Source organism: Pogona vitticeps, chromosome 4, assembly GCF_051106095.1.
Source record: "Pogona vitticeps strain Pit_001003342236 chromosome 4, PviZW2.1, whole genome shotgun sequence".
NCBI lineage: Eukaryota > Metazoa > Chordata > Lepidosauria > Squamata > Agamidae > Pogona > Pogona vitticeps.
Window position 1 is genome coordinate 140,030,606 of NC_135786.1, and position 18,187 is coordinate 140,048,792.

The following is an 18,187-nucleotide window of genomic DNA, read 5'->3' on the forward strand; positions in this document are numbered from 1 at the left end:
CTTGAGCGTCAGGACCCCAAATCCTGGAGGGGCCCAGAAGCAACTTTAGTCCTTTTTTTAAAATGTGGTAATCTGTGGTGGAACATCCCCATTGAAGAGGATAACACCAGTTACCCAGACTTCATTGCTGGTTGTGAAGGGATCCCCATAATACTTCTAGTTTCAGAGCCCTGAAAATGTAGGTCTACCACTGCCTCTAAATATAAACACAATAAATGGCAAGATATCTATTGTAATGGGTGTTATAAGAAAAGCTGTCTCCTTTGAAATCCAAAGGACCACAAGACCACTATGCTCCAAAATCAACTGACATATGGGAACTCCTACCAAAAAGAATAAATTTAAAAACATCCCCAGTATCATTGTAATGAAGGACAGAATCTCTACTAAGTCATCATGAATATATTGGATGATCTTGAATAAACAGTTGTTAATCTGTCCTTTTTCTCTTCTTTGTAATGAAAACAGTAACCTATGTCCTATGTCAAATATTAAAGTTTTGAAAAATTTTGAAAATTAGAAATTCTGGAAGATCTTGATCATAATAAGAGCTGAAAGGTTTCTGAGGCCTATTAGCTTGGAGGTACAGTATATTTAGAGCAGGATGGCCATCTGGTAGCTGACAGGCCAGGTGTATCATTTAAAGAAACCTGTTCCCAGATGCATGAATGGAAGATATGGGGGGGTCAGATGTTGGGCTGGTCTAGCCTAGATGCAGTCCACTGATATAGGCAGTGGCTTTGCAAGATCCCTGGCAGAGATCTTCCCATTTTCTGCCTATATAGTGTATTCCTCTGCTATGGAGCGATGATCACATTTTATCTGGCCCACTGTGGAGAAACAACTGTCCAGGTTTGCACACATGAGAAAAACAAAATGAGGTTTCAAGCTATAGGAGGAAGGTGTAGTCCACATTTCAATGTTAAACCCTTCTTGAAGATTTGTACATAATGTGCCAGCTATCCCTGCGGTGTATGCATTCCAACAATTTGCGATCCTTGTTGTTAGGTGCTGTTAACATTATTGCACAGATTGATCAAACTGGGAAGTCTGTTTCTATGGTAAAGGCATCCTTGACCACTGTCTGGAGAAGTGATCCACAAGAATTGCAGTACTTGACCATCTCTGAGTCAGAAAAATCGAGGTATGATTGCAATCTGGCGTGCAGCTGGTACAGGCAAATACAATTCATAGAAAGTATTTGACTTCCCTTTCAACTCTAGAAAATTATTTGAAATAGTATTGCACATCTTTCACCCAGTTTCTCAAGTCAACAATATGAGCTGTCACTCAAAGAACATTGTGTAGATACTCAGATTGTGTCACGGCCTCTTACAAGTGTTGAAACAGCCATCATCTCCCACTACAATTACTGGAGTTTTTCAAAACCTAGGCAGAAATGTTCCAGATCTTAGAAAATGCTCCTATTCCAATGAATGTTCTGCTATATAAATCAAATACACTTCAACTTTTGTTGCTGCACAACAGGAAATACAATATGCTAGATCAGAGGAAGCAGGAAGCATAGTTAGGTGGAATTCACACTAATTTTTAAAACCCCTCAAACAACTGTTCTATTATCAGTAGGATACAACACAAATTCCATTTTAAATCTATTTATCAAGTATTTCACTTTGATGCAAATAATTCAGACATTCAGCAATTGCACACAGAGAACGCTTTTGCTAAACAACATGGCAGTTTCTTCTGTTTCCAAGGTATTCTATTCCCCATACATTCTTTTTTAAAAGCTATTATACACAACTGGAGAGACTGATCAGACAAAGAGAATGCTGTGCATTCTGTCATCCTTGGCCTTTGTATTTCAAAACTGACCTTTTTTTAGAATGACATTATAATCATGAACTGTAAAATAACATATACTGGCATTACAATACCTTAAAATCCAAAAGAGCCATGGGAGCGGAGGTGTGGACATAGTGGTGGTTTGAACAGATAACTATTCTATTTTAAGTCTTTATTTTGTATCTATCTTGAATCAATTCCCCATGAATTCTGCTAATGGAGTCTAAAAATCTATTATTTATTACAACACTGTCTCCTATATACCGTTAGCAGACAGTTCCCCAGTGTTTACAATATTACTGCATCTAAAGCCTCTTAAGGATGGCAAAGACGTAGGGCTGTTTTTAGACTGCGGATGCATTTTCTTTTGCCATGAGTATTTTTTTCCTGTATAGTACACTAAAAAAAAAAACCCATGCCTGAACTTTTCTAAAGGATTGTCATTCATTGCCTTGCATCATAATCCCCATCAACAAATGGGAAGGTAGTAGCAGTTGCAATGACATACCTCCATATTGTATTTTTCCACTGTCCTCTTTAACGGGTCAACAACTTGCCAGCAAATCAAGATGCAAAGATCTATCAGCAGCATCCCTCCTACTATCACCATCAGTTTTTGGTCTTTAATGATCTAGGGAAAGAAAGAAGAGAGAATTGGAGGCCATTCCCATAGAAGTCTGTGATTTCTGTTGAGTCTTTCTTAAGTGCCCTAAAGAAAGTTATATGCCACTGCTAACAAGGCTTTTTAATTGTGCATAGAAAATATCTATGTGATACTAGGAGAAAAGAAAAGATCATCTTGCAAGCTACATTTGCTTGGTGTCCTGCTCGTCTACATTGTCTGAACAGCACAAATATCTAAATCAAGCAGAATAAAGACGATGGAAGAAGAAATAATATTTTAAAATATTCTGCACATACGCACAGCCCCCAACCCAAAGACGCTGCTTATAATCTTATTCATGCTTAAACACATTTGTTACTGTTTCTGCCAGAAATTATAGCAGTTCAGCTTCCTTACAAAATCTTGGCAGGAGCTACATGTTTCAGATAACTCACAGTAAGTTTTTTATTACAAGCAGCAGTAGCTGAATGGCAGAAAATAGACAGTGACATTGTCCATCTCCCTCTCCATGAACTAAAGAATGGCCTTCAGTTTTTGAAAGTAACCACTCCTCCACCTCACTCAAAGTCTTGGCATCATGTACAAAGCCAAAGGATGGAAGATAACTCTCCCCTTGTGCCAACCACTTGCAATATAACGTTCACTGCATTTCCTGTAGCAGTGAAACCAACAAAGAACACATATCCTCATTTGAGACTTCTGGTTACTAACTAGAACCACCAAGAAATCTTTTGGTGCCTTAAGGACTAACAAGTTTTATTTGGCATTGGCTTTCATGTATTATAGGCTGCTTCTTCACATGCAGTGGGAAGGGACAAATACAATTCATGATGTTGCATCTGAAGAAGTAATCCAGCAAAGCTTGTGCCACATAAAACTTGCTAGTCTTCAAGGCATAGAAGACTTCATTGTTTTTGTGGCTTGTTCTGTTTCCACATAACTAACACTGCTATTCCTCTGGAAATCCCATCTGATATGAATCATTAGAGATACTGTACTCAACTCCAGTAGAAAGAATAATACTGCTGTGCTTGTGATAAAGTTTCTAAGTGTCTGGGCTCTAGAAAATGTTCCTTTTTGACAGTTTCTGCCATTGTCTGTGAATTCTCTCCACGTGAGCTGGTGGGTTTTCTGGAAAAAATTGTTATGGAAAAATGTTTGGAAAAATTTCCAGTGCTCTAAGCAGAGTGTGATCTAATTTCACAATTTTATTTCACATATATTCACAAAACTTTTTTTAAAATGTCCCAACAGCTCCTAAGTATTTGAAATGAAGTATTTAATATGGAGGTTAAATTATCAAAATGAGGGGACCTCAATTCAAATCCCTATCACCCATGAAGTTTACTCTGTAACCTTGAGCAACCCCCCCTTAGCCTCAGCTGCCAAGGCATTCTTGCCTTGTAACTGAAGAACCTGTGTGATACAGCAATGAGAAACTTACAGTTATTGTGAAAAAAAAAATCAAAGCTCAAGAAAAGAAATTACACACTAATGAATTAACTGAAAGTGAAACAAAATTTCATCAGTTTTACTTTTGGTTTGATTTGACCTGCACAAGGTAAATGTATAAGATTATTTTTTTTAAAAATGTTGTTATGTGTATTTGTGATTTTCTTTTAACCCATCCTCCTTTTTACAATCCAGTAAAACATTTATGTACTCTCTCACATACTTAATAGAATAATCACACAACAAGCATTAATCTTGTAACAGTAATGTAGCACAAGTAATGTAGCTTTGGACTTAAGAAAATTTAAGGATCTGAACATTTCCCACCCCACATAATTTGTCAGAAACCTGATTTTCCACAGAGTGTGGAAACGCAACCTCTTTTGATTCCTGAACTCCCCCGCACACACACCCCTGGCAATCAATGTAGGAACTGACTACGGAGGGGATGAGGCTAGAGTGCTTCCCTTTATGCATGAACTTTGTACACAGATTTAAAAAATGCCCGAATAAGACTATAGACTACAGATATTAGAACTACCAGAAATCCAACTCTTTGAGAAACAATAGTTCCTGTACTGCATATTCCATATTCCAGAGGGAGAAATGTGTAGTGGTAGTAGTATGTTAAGCACATGGAAGAATTTTGCTCACAAAGTTGATTTAACTTTTCCCCCTACTTCCTAATCCTGGCTACAAGAAACTGGTCCAGAACAGTCAATTGAGAGAGACAGCTAAACCTCAAGCAGGGAGTCCTTCTCTTGTTTAGAAAAAGCGCTGGACAGTTTTCTAGACTCGTAGGACCTCTCGGGAAGATTTGGATTGTCAAAGTCAGTTGCTAAACTCACTGGAATGCAATGCAAGTGGGAAGGAAGAGAGCACACACATGGGATTACAGCACAGTTAGCTAGGCCTGGAAACCTAAGGAAAATACATTGTTGTATTAGAAGCAAAACAACAATAACACAACAAAAACTGGGCTACGAACAGTGCTCACTGATGTTATAGAAGCTATCCCAGGAAAGGGAAGGAACAGGTTCTGGTTATTAGAAATGAATCCTGGCGATATTCAGATGCTCTTTAATTCAGCAAATTGCATAAGAGTAGGACACCAACAGTTACATGCAAAGTGGGGAAATAAGTTTACTCAATAATAAAATACATGCTTTACACGCAGAAGATCCCAGACTGAACATGTCAAACCCTGGTATCTCAAGGTAGGTTTGAAAAGATTTTTGATGGAATCCCTGAATTGCCACTGCAAGTACGTATAAGTAGACAATATGAAGCCTAAGTATTGTCTACTCAATAGTGAATAGGTGGATCAATATATGGTAGCAGCTTATGCTCAAATTTACCCAAACATCCTTAAGTACAAGAAACGAGGAGGGTTATTTTGGCATAGGAGGGTGGACTTTTGACTAGCAAAGAAAATTTGTTTCCATCTAGAAGAGAGTCTAGGGGGAGGTGAGAACACACTTCTTAAGTGATCCCTTGAGGTCTGACTCTCGTTACAATGGTACATCTGGGTAGAATTATTATTTCAGTTCTTATGATTATTTCATTAGACCACATTCAGGACTGTCGTGCTGCGTTTCATATAGCTTTGCCTAGTTATGGGTACTATTGAATGACATATGGATAGGTATTTTTTGCCACCATTGCTGTTATCAATAACACAGGCAACTTCGCAAGACTGATCAGAAAAGGAGCCTCCATGTTCTGAAGTCATTTTGTTCACATTAACATTGACTATTGGGTAAAGAATGCAATTATGGAGAGAAGGAGCAAGAGTTAGGGAGGGCCTCAAGTTTGGGAAAGTCTCGACTACTTAGTTTACCATTTATGTCCTCATCAGACACTTTTTAAAGCACATACTTTAAAACAGATTTCAAGCATGCTAATCCCGATGCAAACCTAGCAGTATTTCAATGTGTAACAGCACATTAATCTATTGAGGCACTCATTCCTATCTTAAGAGTTGTACTTTTTGATGGAATAGCCATGTTAGTCTGTGCAAGCTTACATATCAGACAGAAGAACAAAGTAAAACGAAAACAAAAAAGACCAAGGGACAAAAAAAGTCACAGGGTTTTTGTCTTTTGTTTATTTCCATTTTGCTTTGCTTTTTCTCTGACTCTTTTAAGAAGTGAGAGTTACTGGTGGCTAGATCTACCTTTCTGTCACACTATCCTCTCTTTCTCCCTGCCTCCCACCTTCTCTCCCCCCCCACACACTTCTTTTTCCCTGACTGAACAGGAGGGACAATTCAGTCATGAAGGGAGGGGACAGTTCATCCCTGCCACTGATACAGACTGTTCATTTGCTGATGGCTTTTGAAGTCACGCTAAGATTATATGTACAACTAAGACCCGGGCCACAGGTTGCCTATTTTTGCCTTATTTTCTGCCTTAATCCCATTTCATAGATAGAATTTAGAATATGGACTACGTACAGTAAGTTGCTAGGTCCCACTAAAATTAATGGGATTAGTTCAGCATGATGTCCTTTATTATTCCATTGTTTTTATCCTGAACTAAATGCAATTAATCTACAGCACAATCCTGTACATGGCTACTCAGAAGTAAGACTCACTAACCCAAATGGAATTTCAGTTGGATATACTCCCAGATAAGCATTTATGGAATTATAATATCCATCTTGATTCAACTCATCTTATCAACTTGATAATAAAATGTTGATTATCAAAACATTACAGCATTCAACATTATATTAAAGAAAAATAAGTACTGTAATTTGACATTACGCATTGCTCCTGAAATTAAAACACACCTTTCACTAACCAAGCAAATTATTATTATCATTATTATGATGTTATCATAATCTGAAGCAGCAGGTTCATATTTTTCTTATTATAAAGTAAACTGCAATGCTGGGGAAAATGCAATATAAATTGCCATATGTTGGTTCATTTTCAACAGATGGCCTTTTAATAGTACATTTGGTGGTGTTCATTTTATGAAGCAATGGCATTTTTACCCCTACAAAATCAACCATGTGACTCTCTCTCTCTCTCTCTCTCTCTCTCTCTCTCTCTCTCTCTCTCTCTCACACACACACACACACACACACACACACACACACACTAAAGAACATCTGATCTTGTATTTAAGGGAAAAAACAGCATTGTTTTGTTCTGCTAATACAAATTGTATAAACTGAGTCTTGACCATGTCGATTGCTACCTCTGCACAGAATATTTAGAAGGGGGGGCAAAAGAGAAGTTAGCGGGATGTGGTGGTGCTGTGGGTTAAACAGCAGAATCCTCTGTGCTGCAAGGTCGAAAGACCAGCAGTCATATGATTGAATCCATGCGACGGAGTGAGCTCCCGTCGCTTGTCCCAGGCTCCTGCCAACTTAGCAGTTCGAAAGCATGTAAAATATGAGTAGATAAACAGGTACCTTAACGGTGGGAAAGTAACGGCATTCCGTATCTAGTCACGCTGGCCATGTGACCACAGAAACTGTGTACAGACAAAACACTCGCTCTATGGCTTGGAAATGGGGATGAACACTAGAGCCCTAAAGCCCTAGAGTCAGACACAAATGGACTAAATGTCAAGGGGAACCTTTAACTTTTTAAAATAGAAGTCAGGGTGTGATCAGATGGGGAAATAGATTACATTTTGGTCTGCTTGTGGCACTGTCTGGTGTGAACTATCTCCCAGTGATCAAACAACACATGGGTAGTATGATCCAGCCCTGACCTCAAACCATGCCCAATCTGGACCTACCCTTTTTTGGGAGCCTGGCTGGAGTGATTCCTTCATGGATGGAAGAGCTGCTTTAAGAGTAATGATCACTCAGACCAAAGCAATTATTTCAGGTGTAATTAGATATAATATCATCTCACTCTCTATTCCCATCCTTAGTCAAATCAAGTTGTGTAAGGACTGTGTTAATTCCAATTAATCTTTCAGGATATCCTTGAGACATCTGGAATGGACTCCGGTCCTGTGAAGGCCCATCACATGCTTAAGAGACCCTCTGCTTAGCTTCACAGCAGGAACTGGACTCTGCATGTTTCTCTCTGGGTCCAGTGCTGACTGTGGTGCCTCTCTCTTGTGTTTTGCTTTGTTTTTCAGCCCCATTGCCTCCCAATGGGGCTGACTGTGTGTGTGTGGGGGTGCTTTTTTTGATTTGTTTTTCAGCCCCTTCGCCTTCCGATGTGATTTTTTTCCTGCTGGAACGGATTAATCCCGTTCCAATGCATTCCTATGGAAAATGGTGCTTCGATTTAGGACCATTTTGAGTTGTTCATCTTCTGGAATGGATTATGGTCGTAAGTTGAGGCACCACTGTATCTGGGTTGTCCGGGACATCCAGATCTTTCTGGTATAAATCCTCTGTGTATTTTTGACACCTCTTCTTGATGTCTTCTGCTTCTGTTAGGTCCCTACCATTTTTGTCCTTTATCATGTCCATCTTCGCATGAAATGTTCCTTTAACATTTCCAATTTTCTTCAACAGATCTCTGTTTTTTCTCTTTCTATTATTTTACTCTATTTCTGTGCACTGTTCATTTAAGAAGGCCCTCTTGTCTCTCCTTGCTATTCTTTGGAAGTCTGCATTCAGTTTTCTGTAACTTTCCCTATCTCCCTTGCATTTTGTTTTCCTTCTCTTCTCTGCTATTTGTAAGGCCTCATTGGACAGCCACTTTGCTTTCTTGCATTTCCTTTTCTTTGGGATGGTTTTTGTTGCTGCTTCCTGGACAATGCTACGAGCCTCTATCCAAAGTTCTTCAGGCACTGTCCACCAAATCTAGTTCCTTAAATCTGTTCTTTACTTCCACTATGTATTCATAAGGGATTTGGTTTAGATTATACCTGACCAGCCCAGTGGTTTTTCCTACTTTCTTCAGTTTAAATTTGAGTTTTGCTATAAGAAGTTGATGATCAGAGCCACAATCAGCTCCAGGTCTTGTTTTTGCTGACTGTATAGAGCTTCTCCATCTTTGGCTGCAGAGAATATAGAATAATCAATCTGATTTTGGTATTGCCCATCTGGTGATGTCCAAGTGTAGAGTCACCTCCTGTGTTGTTGGAAAAGAGTGTTTGTGATGACCAGCTTGTTCTCCTAACAAAACTCAATTAGCTTTTGCCCTGCTTCATTTTGAACTCCAAGGCCAAACTTCCCTGTTGTTCCTTTTATCTCTTGACTATTTATCAGATCACATGCCTGATCTCCACCATGATAGGTAAAGGCACTAATGGATGCATGTCTGGGGTCCCTGGTGCCCCTGCAGACTGCATACTCATTACTTAGTAGTATATACAAACTGGAAATCCTGGCTTATTGCTCTGTCAACAAACCAGGAGTAGAAACTATTGTTTATCATTATCTTATAGTTCCTGGCTTTTTTGGGTCCTCTCTACAGATGTAATCCTAAACCACTCCCACTGATGAAAGAAACCAAGTGAGAATGATCAGGTTGTGTGCAGCAGGTTGTCTGCCAAGATACTTGTTGACAGACTTCAAATAGCAAACTAAGACATAGACCATGTGTCAACAAGTCCATGTAGAAGCAAAACACTCATTAAAGGTAAAGGTTCCCCTTGACATTTTTAGTCCAGTCGTGTCCAACTCTAGTGGGCAGTGCTCATCCCGTTTTCAAGCCGTAGAGCCAGCGCTTGTCCGAGGACAGTTTCTGTTGCCACGTGGCCAACGTGACTAGGGAATGCTATTTTACCTTCCCACCGAGATGGTGCAAATGGCAAGCAATGGGGAGGGGCATTAGTGGTTGACAACCCTCCAGACTTTCCTCTTTTGCTTAATGCTCATTTCTCTTTCTAGGGAAAGAGAACTATTTCCTTCTGTCTAAACGATAGGGTTGCAGGTGCGAAACAGCAGGCTTGCACCATATAAACTGTTCTGATGCCCCCCCCCCAGATGTTACTGTGGAAGTAAAGTTCAACAGCCAATCTAATTGGTTTCTGTACATGGAAAACAGTTGGTAACAGCTTGTACTTTGCCTCAGGCAGCTTGATGCTTTGGGCCAGCCCTGGTTTTGAAGCAAATAACTTTTCCTAGCAAGGTACTTGCTTTCCAACCTCATAGCCACCTAAAAGTGGGCCTTTCCACCCACAAGTGGCATGAGTTGCAATACTATTCCAGACCCCTATTTCAAAATTGAAGAGGTAAAGAAGTAAAATAAGTTGATGTGGATATCCTCCAACATATAGGGACAGCAAATCAGATGAAACAGCTGTATGTGTCCATAAACACCTCTCAATGACATAACAAATTTCCCTACTTTAAAAGAAAAATAAACAGAGAAAAGTAAAGAAGGAAAGCATTTAATAAATTGAAAAGGAACAGAAGAGTGGTCTTAACCGACCAGATAGGTGGGATATAAATAAAATAAAATAAAATAAAATAAAATAAAATAAAATAAAATAAAATAAATAAATAAATAAATAAATAAATAAATAAATAAATAAATAAATAAATAAATAAATAAATAATAAAGTATTACAAAAGTATTTCAAAAATTAAAATCTAGAATTGTTCCTTATTTTCATTTAAGGAACAGAGAGCATATAAACTCATGCATGACAGAAGTCAAAATGTGTACAAAATATGAGCAAATAAGGCATCAGTTTACATGTTGTACACTTTCCTACCAGAAAATAAGTAACACTGAGACTGAAGTGTGTTAATCTGCACTTTGACATGTAGATTAATGCTCCTAAATCTGCCTGTTGCCTTTTTTTAAAAACACAGTTAACTTTTTTTTATATTCTGGGTGTCTACACCTACTTGGTTTATGAGCTTCCTTCCCCCAAACAAATGGAGAGGGAAAAAGAGAAAAGTGAGAAAATAGAATTTATTTTTAGACTCACCTTCTTCTTCATTTTTACATTTTTGAAAATTGCATGGACCCTCCATGTCTTTGCAAACATTGCCCCAAATGCAGTTGTGTAGCCAACTGTAAGAATCCACGTCCGAACCTGAAACAAAGAAAAAATAAGCATCTGTCTTAGGTTGAGGAAAGAAACTAGGAGTATGGCTACACAGAGGGGAAAAGGTGGAAGTCAGAAGCAGGATTTTCCCAGGTTAATTTGCTTCTGTTGACCACAAAGAAGAAAGCAGAGAGAAGGGAGGAAATTGGTAATCAAAAGTCTTGTTTGCAGCTTGTTAAGCAGCTCTGGCCTTCTAAATCTGAAGGAGGTACAGTTAGAGCAAAGCTACCTTAACAAGCGTAAATGATAATGATTGATGACTTCTCCCCTCCCTCTCTGCCAATATTTTGCTTTCCTCTCCCCTTTCATCACCTAGCTGCCCTAGTAGTAAGGCAGCAAGACTTTAAAGAATTTTTTTAAAAATGGAAGGGAATGGGAAGCAAAGAGGAAATCAGACCCAACTGCCAGGTTTGGGAAGGAGAGAATTTAACAAGAGTGAGTTTCCCCATTGCCCTGTCTCTCTCACTGCTGCTGTTCTTGGCTGGAATGGCTTCAAATACAATGGCTACAAACTCTTCCATGTCAGTTCCATCAACCACAACACCTGTATTGATGTGAAAGCATTTAATTAAAAAAAATTAAATGACCCAGCAGCAGAGGAAAAGAAATATAAATGGGGGGGAATCCAAGCTGATTCATATTCACTTGGACATCATGTCATCAATGGAAATAATGTGAATCTGACAGTCATTCTGGAGCATTTTCCACATTATGTATCAAAACAGTTGCCTCCAAACTTTTTCTTATATTTACCAAGCAATTTTATGTTCTTAAGCACCAGCCCACAGTTCAGAAATATTAAAAATGTCAGCACATTTAAACAAGCTTTCACAAGCTGAAAAAACCACAATTACCAACTATATACACATGAATTTGACATGACATAAGGAGGTACAATCCCAAGTGGAAAGTAATGTATTTTTGCATATAAAACGTGCTGGCAATTCAGTTAAATTTGGACATTCCAAAATATCATTAAAATAACCGAAGCTGAAATGCAATGTTAAATTCATCATTCCAACTCATTTTAATTCAGTTTGCAAGAAGAAATATCTTTAAGAAGATGAAATAAAACACAGGTAAAGAAACAGGTAAAGAAGAGTTGTTCAAAATAAAAGATGTACAATAGACAATAAAAGAGACAAGGAAGGATAGGAATGTAAAGCAGAGAAAATGTTTATGCTTTTTAATCCCAGCAAAATCTGTAATGCAGGACAAAGTGTTCAACCGGCAATGTTGATGATACAGTTTTTTTAAAAATCCTGCATCATTAGCATTTATACTGTAGTTTTTGTGCTCAATTTTTCACCAGGCACATTATCAGAACCAGCCGTATTGTTTTAAATTGAGAAAACTAGGCATCAGATGAACATTAGAGATAAACAGTAAGAATCAAACACAAACATCATCTTAATCACGTTAATAGGAGCAAATGTTTCACTCTTGAGGAGCAAACTTTGTTCACATTGAAGAAGCTATTTTTAGCTCAGCTGAGGTATTTTTCACTTTAGCATTTGCAATCCCATTACTTTTCTTCTCTTTGGATTTGGCCTATCATGTCGTAATTTCAACAGACAATGGCATTTTAAAATTAAAAATAGGGTTTTAAACACTGAGCCAAGTATCTTGAGACTAATCAGAAAGAGGCCCAATTTCTTCCAAGTCATTCATGCTTGAAACTATTTCCAACTGTCTGGAAATGAATCCCAAACACCACAATTAGTGCCAAAGGGAGGAAAGGAAGAAGACGCTGGGAAGTCAAGAGGCAAAAATAAACTTCATTCTCAAAAAACCTACAATCACACCCTGTGTGGGTTTACTCAAATGTAAGTCCCACTGTACTCCCAGACGAGTGGCCACAGGAATGCAGCTGACACTGACTGATTTCGCCTCACTCTGCAGCCTCCGAATCAACAATACTAAGGTATAATCATGATATAATTCCAACATATTCGGAAATTCTTCAATAAAACCCAACAAATATATTAACTTTAATCTAACAAGGGACAACAACATGAATAATGTATAGCCTTCTAAATGGTAGCTGCTGTGGATGCAAAAATATTTCTAGTTATGCATCCTCTCCATGTATCATGGTATCTGTGCTATGACACTCCATTGAAATGCATGGATTGCAACCCACTTTTTCTGGTACAGATAAACAAATTAACAAAATGAGCTACTGCAATTTATGCAAGTCTTACACAAGCACTAACAGGAGACTGGCCACATTTAAATAGATGCTAATGCTAACTTGCCTCTCACTCATACCCTTTGGTCTATAGTTGCTATCACAATTTCACACCTGAATTCACTTGCAATATATCCAGTTTTTTAAAAAAACTTTTTCCTGGTACAGAATGTAAAGGTTGCTAACTGTGGAATCCTACAAGTGTACGCTGAAAAGTAAACTCCTTGTGGCTTGCGTTTGGATAAGCCATAAGCCATATAATATGTTGTACAGAACAGCTCTTGTCATTAGAAACAATGCAGACTTGCCAAAAGGGCCATGATAATCCTATCTGTGAGGAATTCTTCGGTTGAGAAAACAAAGTTATTACTCCGTAAAGCCAGGTATCTCCAAATTTATGTACATATAACCAGGGGGCAGGAACATTCTTTCAAGAGCAGAACTTTGAGTTAAGACTAAGAATGCTTTAAGGACAAAGAGCAAAGACTGGCAACTCCCAGTCTCATTCCCTAGTGTTTAACTATGCACATTAAATAGAAGAAGTTTTAAAAAACCATTAATTCACTGGACGCTACGTTTAAAGTTCAGAGACGATTAAATAACAATCATTTTAAAAGTATAGGGTTTCTAATTTCCTAGGCCCTCGTGTTTAAATTATCAACTATATTTACCTCATTTTTAAAGTCTGCATTTTCTTCTGATTGTTAGGTTGGTGGTCGGTCCTCTTTTAAATCTGTAGAATTCACTATATTCTTCTGGAGTCTCATGTCACCCTTGTACAGTAAAGGCCACTAAGGGCATCAGCTGCTCTGTTTTGGCATTTAGATACTTCCCTTTCTTCGGCATTTCAGCTGTCTAACCTTTTAACTTTGCACTTAATGTATTTTCCCCCCATATTTTAAAAATGACACTAATGGTACATGAGCACACAGAAGTCATGTACTGCTGGGTGGTATATGCCAGCAAGGTATCTCTTGATCAAATGCCCTGTCATTTTAGACACACCTTTCAAATTTCACATCCTTCCTAGCAGCCTGTCACTTCCCCTCCTCTTCTTGGTCATTTCTATTGCCCTTGGTTATGTATGACCTATGATACACACTACTGCCTTCCAGGAAACTCTTTTTATAGGTACCATTTACTAGAAACATTTCTCAAGCCATCTCTCCCATACCTGTATCTGTATCAACCCTGCCATTCATACGGACACTAGACACTCAGTACCTAGCAACGTCCAAAGTCTCAAGTATGAGTGGGGGCAGAGAGGAATAAATCATGCCTTCCATCTAGGCAATACTATCTAATTTTGTGTCTACTAATTTTATGCCGAGCATTTTATCTGCAATGTTCCAGCTGTGTTAGCCTAAAAAATTGTCTATTTCTCCCCCCCTTTCACTTCTACTGTCTGCCTTACAAAAGATCCTTGGGTTCTGATTCATGATAGATGTACATTCAAATAAATGCTAGCTTTTAGTTATTCAAAGAGAGACCAGCTACAGTATTGCTTCTTTTGTCCTAGCACACTTTTCTGCAAGGTAAGTCATTTTCTTTTAGGCACAATCTAATTAATCTGCAAAGTATATTGTTTATCACTGTCTTAAGGTACTGAGAAAGAATACTGTGAAACCCAAATGCTAGTTCAACACTTCTGTAAAAAACTTTTTAAAAATGATTTAAGATTTAAAGTTATTATGACTAAACTTTCTATCTGCGAGCTTTTCTTCGTACTGACCTAGTATTAGGACCATTACGTATTAAGACTAAGTACTGGGATCTTTGAACCATCTGACATCTATGTGCAATGGCTACTATGTAAAATATTTACAGCTCAAAATGAAGCAAAATGGCTAGATTTGATCCTAAAGATGGTTTAACATTAATAAGGTGCATTATGCAACCCCCCTGAGAAACACCAGCAAGGGACAGATGGGTCTTTACACCTGCCCAGCAGCACCCCTTCTTCGTGATGCTGATATACTCCGGGTTTTAATCAAACGTATATTTATCCATGGTAGACAATTCCATTTGAAATACCAGAAGACCCAACAAGGAAATATAACAATCCCGCATGTCATCTGCTTCAAGATTAAAAAAACTTGCTAGGTAAGTTAAAGTTGTCTAAGTCCTGAAACCAGGCCACTAGTGACACTAAAAGGATGAGAGAAATATGTTTTAACAAAGAAATCCAAAGCCTGGCCACCACAGATTCAGCATATTGCCCAATCAAATGCTACTCAAATATGATAATATTTGGCAGCGGTCTGAAATTAAGTAAGAAAGACTTTCTCAGTCTTTTGTCCTCTAAATATTTTGGATTTAACTCCCAGTCACCCCAGCAAGCATGGATAACGGCCAGAGATTCTGGCAGCTGACATTCAAATATCCAAGGGATCAAACAGTGAGAGCTCCTGAACTAGATAAGTCCATAAATGCTTTCTTAAGAAGATAGAGGGAGGCCATTGTCTGCAACCAGAAAAAGGGTTACCTCCTTTAACACCAACTTGCATTTCAAGCATTAGAAACCCAACTTTTCAATGAAAGATTTATACCAGTGTCCCATACTTTCCAAAGGAAAACTAAGACTTTTTTGGACATCAAAAAGCCCAAGTGGCTGCAGACAAGAAATCTAAGAACCTTTGCAGAAAACCAGAGCATAATTGTCTTGTGTTTTGCAGAACATGAAAACCCATCTCTGTTAATGGATTACTTACAGTACAAAGGGTTTCAAATGTCTTTTCAGAGACAAAAGATCCATCAAGGCCAAAAAGGAATATGGATGCATAGGACAGCATCCCTCCAAGGATAATAAGGTTGTTCATGTAAGGACTTGACATTTTTATTAACCTATGGAGAAAAGACCTGGGTTAATTCCAGAAGACAATCACTGCAGTGGAAATAGTTAGCAGTTCCTACACAAATCAGAGCAGCAGGAGGGGAGTTCTTTTAAAAGGTCTTAGAGCAGAGGTATCTTGGAACTCAAGGAAAGTTAGCAGAAATGCATCATACTATGACATATGAAGCCATAGAAAAGGAAAGGCCTCCAATCAGATAAAAGACTAGCAACAGCAATTAGCTTCATGTAACTTAAAATAACCTAAACTAGAACATATAAGGGGACAAAAACAAACAAACAAAAATATTTCTTGAGCTGACTAGGCTTATCATAGAATCATAGAATAATGAAGTTGCAATGGACCTGTAAGGCCACTGAGTCCAATCCCCTGCTCAGTATAGGAATCCAAATACTTCTGACAAATGGTTGTTCAATTTTCTCTTGAATGCGTCCAACCTTGAAGCTCTCACCACCTCCCAAGGCAATTGGTTCCACTGTTGCACTGCTTGAACAGTTACGAAGTTTTTCCCCCTCTGATATTCAACCAAGATCTGGCTTCCTATTACCTGAACCCATTATTACACATCCTGCATGCTAAAATGATTAAGAACAGATTCTTCCCCCCTCTAAATAACAATATTTCAAGTATTTGAAGAATGTTATCATATCTCCCCCCCCCCCCCAGTCTTCTTTTCACAGGGCTAAACATCTTTCTTCAGAGGTCTTGGTTTCTAGTCCCCTAATCATCCCTGTAGTTCCTCCCTTGAAGTTGTTCCAGTTTGTTGGCATATTTCTTAAAGTGCAATGCCCAGAATTAGACATAGTACTTTAGATGAGACCTAACCAGTACTGAATAGAGAGGAATTAGTACTTCATGGGATTTTGAAACTATACTTCTGTTAATGCAACCTAAAACAACACTTGCCTTTTTTTGCAGCCACACTGCACTAAGTGTAGAACTTTGCACTTATTCCTGTTAATCAAGTGGTTATTTAGGTTCATGTACCCTTGGGGTTCCCCCTTCCGTGATAGATGCTTGTTATTGGCATCAGATACTGTCTACCAACTGCCTTCACTTAGTTTTCCTTAAGGTTCTTTTATTTTATTTTATTGTAGACATTAGAGGTTTTTAGCTGTGATGGAAATCTAACTTGATTTGAGGTTTCCCCCTCATGCAGGGACGTGGTGGCGCTGCGGGCTAAACCGCGGAAGCCTGTGCTGCAGGGTCAGAAGACCAAGCAGTCGTAAGATCAAATCCACGCGACGGAGTGAGCTCCCGTCGCTTGTCCCAGCTCCCGCCAACCTAGCGGTTCGAAAGCATGCAAATGCAAGTAGATAAATAGGGACCACTTCGGTGGAAAGGTAACAGCGTTCCGTGTCTAAGTCGCACTGGCCATGTGACCACAGAAGATTGTCTTCGGACAAACGCTGGCTCTATGGCTTGGAAACGGGGATGAGCACCGCCCTCTAGAGTCGAACACGACTGGACAAAAATTGTCAAGGGGAACCTTTACCTTTACCTTTCCCCCCTCATACTATAGTGTATTGAATTGTACTGTACTATAATGTTTTTATTTGATGTACTTTGCAATGGCCTGCGTGCCACGCAATAAACTTATATGTGCATGCTTGTCATAGCATAGAACTGCAGTGCATGCCCCATGATAAAATGTCTGGAAACAGGAAATGATTGCTGGGCATGGACTAATGCACACTTAGACACACACAGAGACACATCCCAGAGACACAACATAAATATAAAGGCTACCTAAACTGTCCCTTTTTGACTTAGAAGTTCTGGGTGGCCTTGCAGTCCACTGACACCTGAAAATGGTTGTAGAGAAACAACCTAAGTCTTAACCAGGATCACTGAAGCAGCTTTTAGCAGAGAATTGTAGAAATATGCAAATCTATGTGCTTGCTTTATAAATAAGTTTAGATGAGCATTATTATGGCTAAATGTCTTTGATCTCCTATACTAAATATGTTACACAGTGGTTTAATTAGCTGGGGATTATGCTAATAATACTCAGTGGAAAACACTAATTTTGATCTAACAGAATGAAAGGATTTAATAAAATGTTCCAACACAAAGATATTATACAGTAACATCAATTAAGCAGAATATTTTTTAAAAAATGGGCACGATCCAGCCAAAATTAAACACTTCTAAGACACATAGGTTCAATGCAAGAGATTTAAGGACGTACATAATTATTTCAATGAAATCAGCCTGCAGCCCATTCCAACCCACATTGACCCAGAAATAAGTCTCTGAAATAGAACAGCCACCTTCC

The 18,187-nt window shown here is 38.6% G+C and overlaps 1 protein-coding gene and 1 long non-coding RNA gene across 2 annotated transcripts in view; one reads left to right on the forward strand and one right to left on the reverse strand.

Annotated features, from left to right (window-relative positions):
* Positions 1 to 18,187, forward strand: part of LOC144588603 (uncharacterized) — a 172,460-nt gene that overhangs the window by 143,407 nt on the left and 10,866 nt on the right. The gene's annotated exons all lie outside the window — the stretch shown is intronic.
* The window catches only part of GABBR2 (gamma-aminobutyric acid type B receptor subunit 2), a 439,280-nt gene that overhangs the window by 138,162 nt on the left and 282,931 nt on the right, over positions 1 to 18,187 (reverse strand). Inside the window, exons 11-13 of the mRNA XM_072998474.2 lie at positions 15,769 to 15,901; positions 10,747 to 10,854; positions 2,315 to 2,437 (exon numbers count right to left, since the gene is read on the reverse strand). Coding sequence (XP_072854575.2) covers positions 2,315 to 2,437; positions 10,747 to 10,854; positions 15,769 to 15,901 — 364 coding nt within the window. The remainder of the gene's footprint in view (positions 1 to 2,314; positions 2,438 to 10,746; positions 10,855 to 15,768; positions 15,902 to 18,187) is intronic.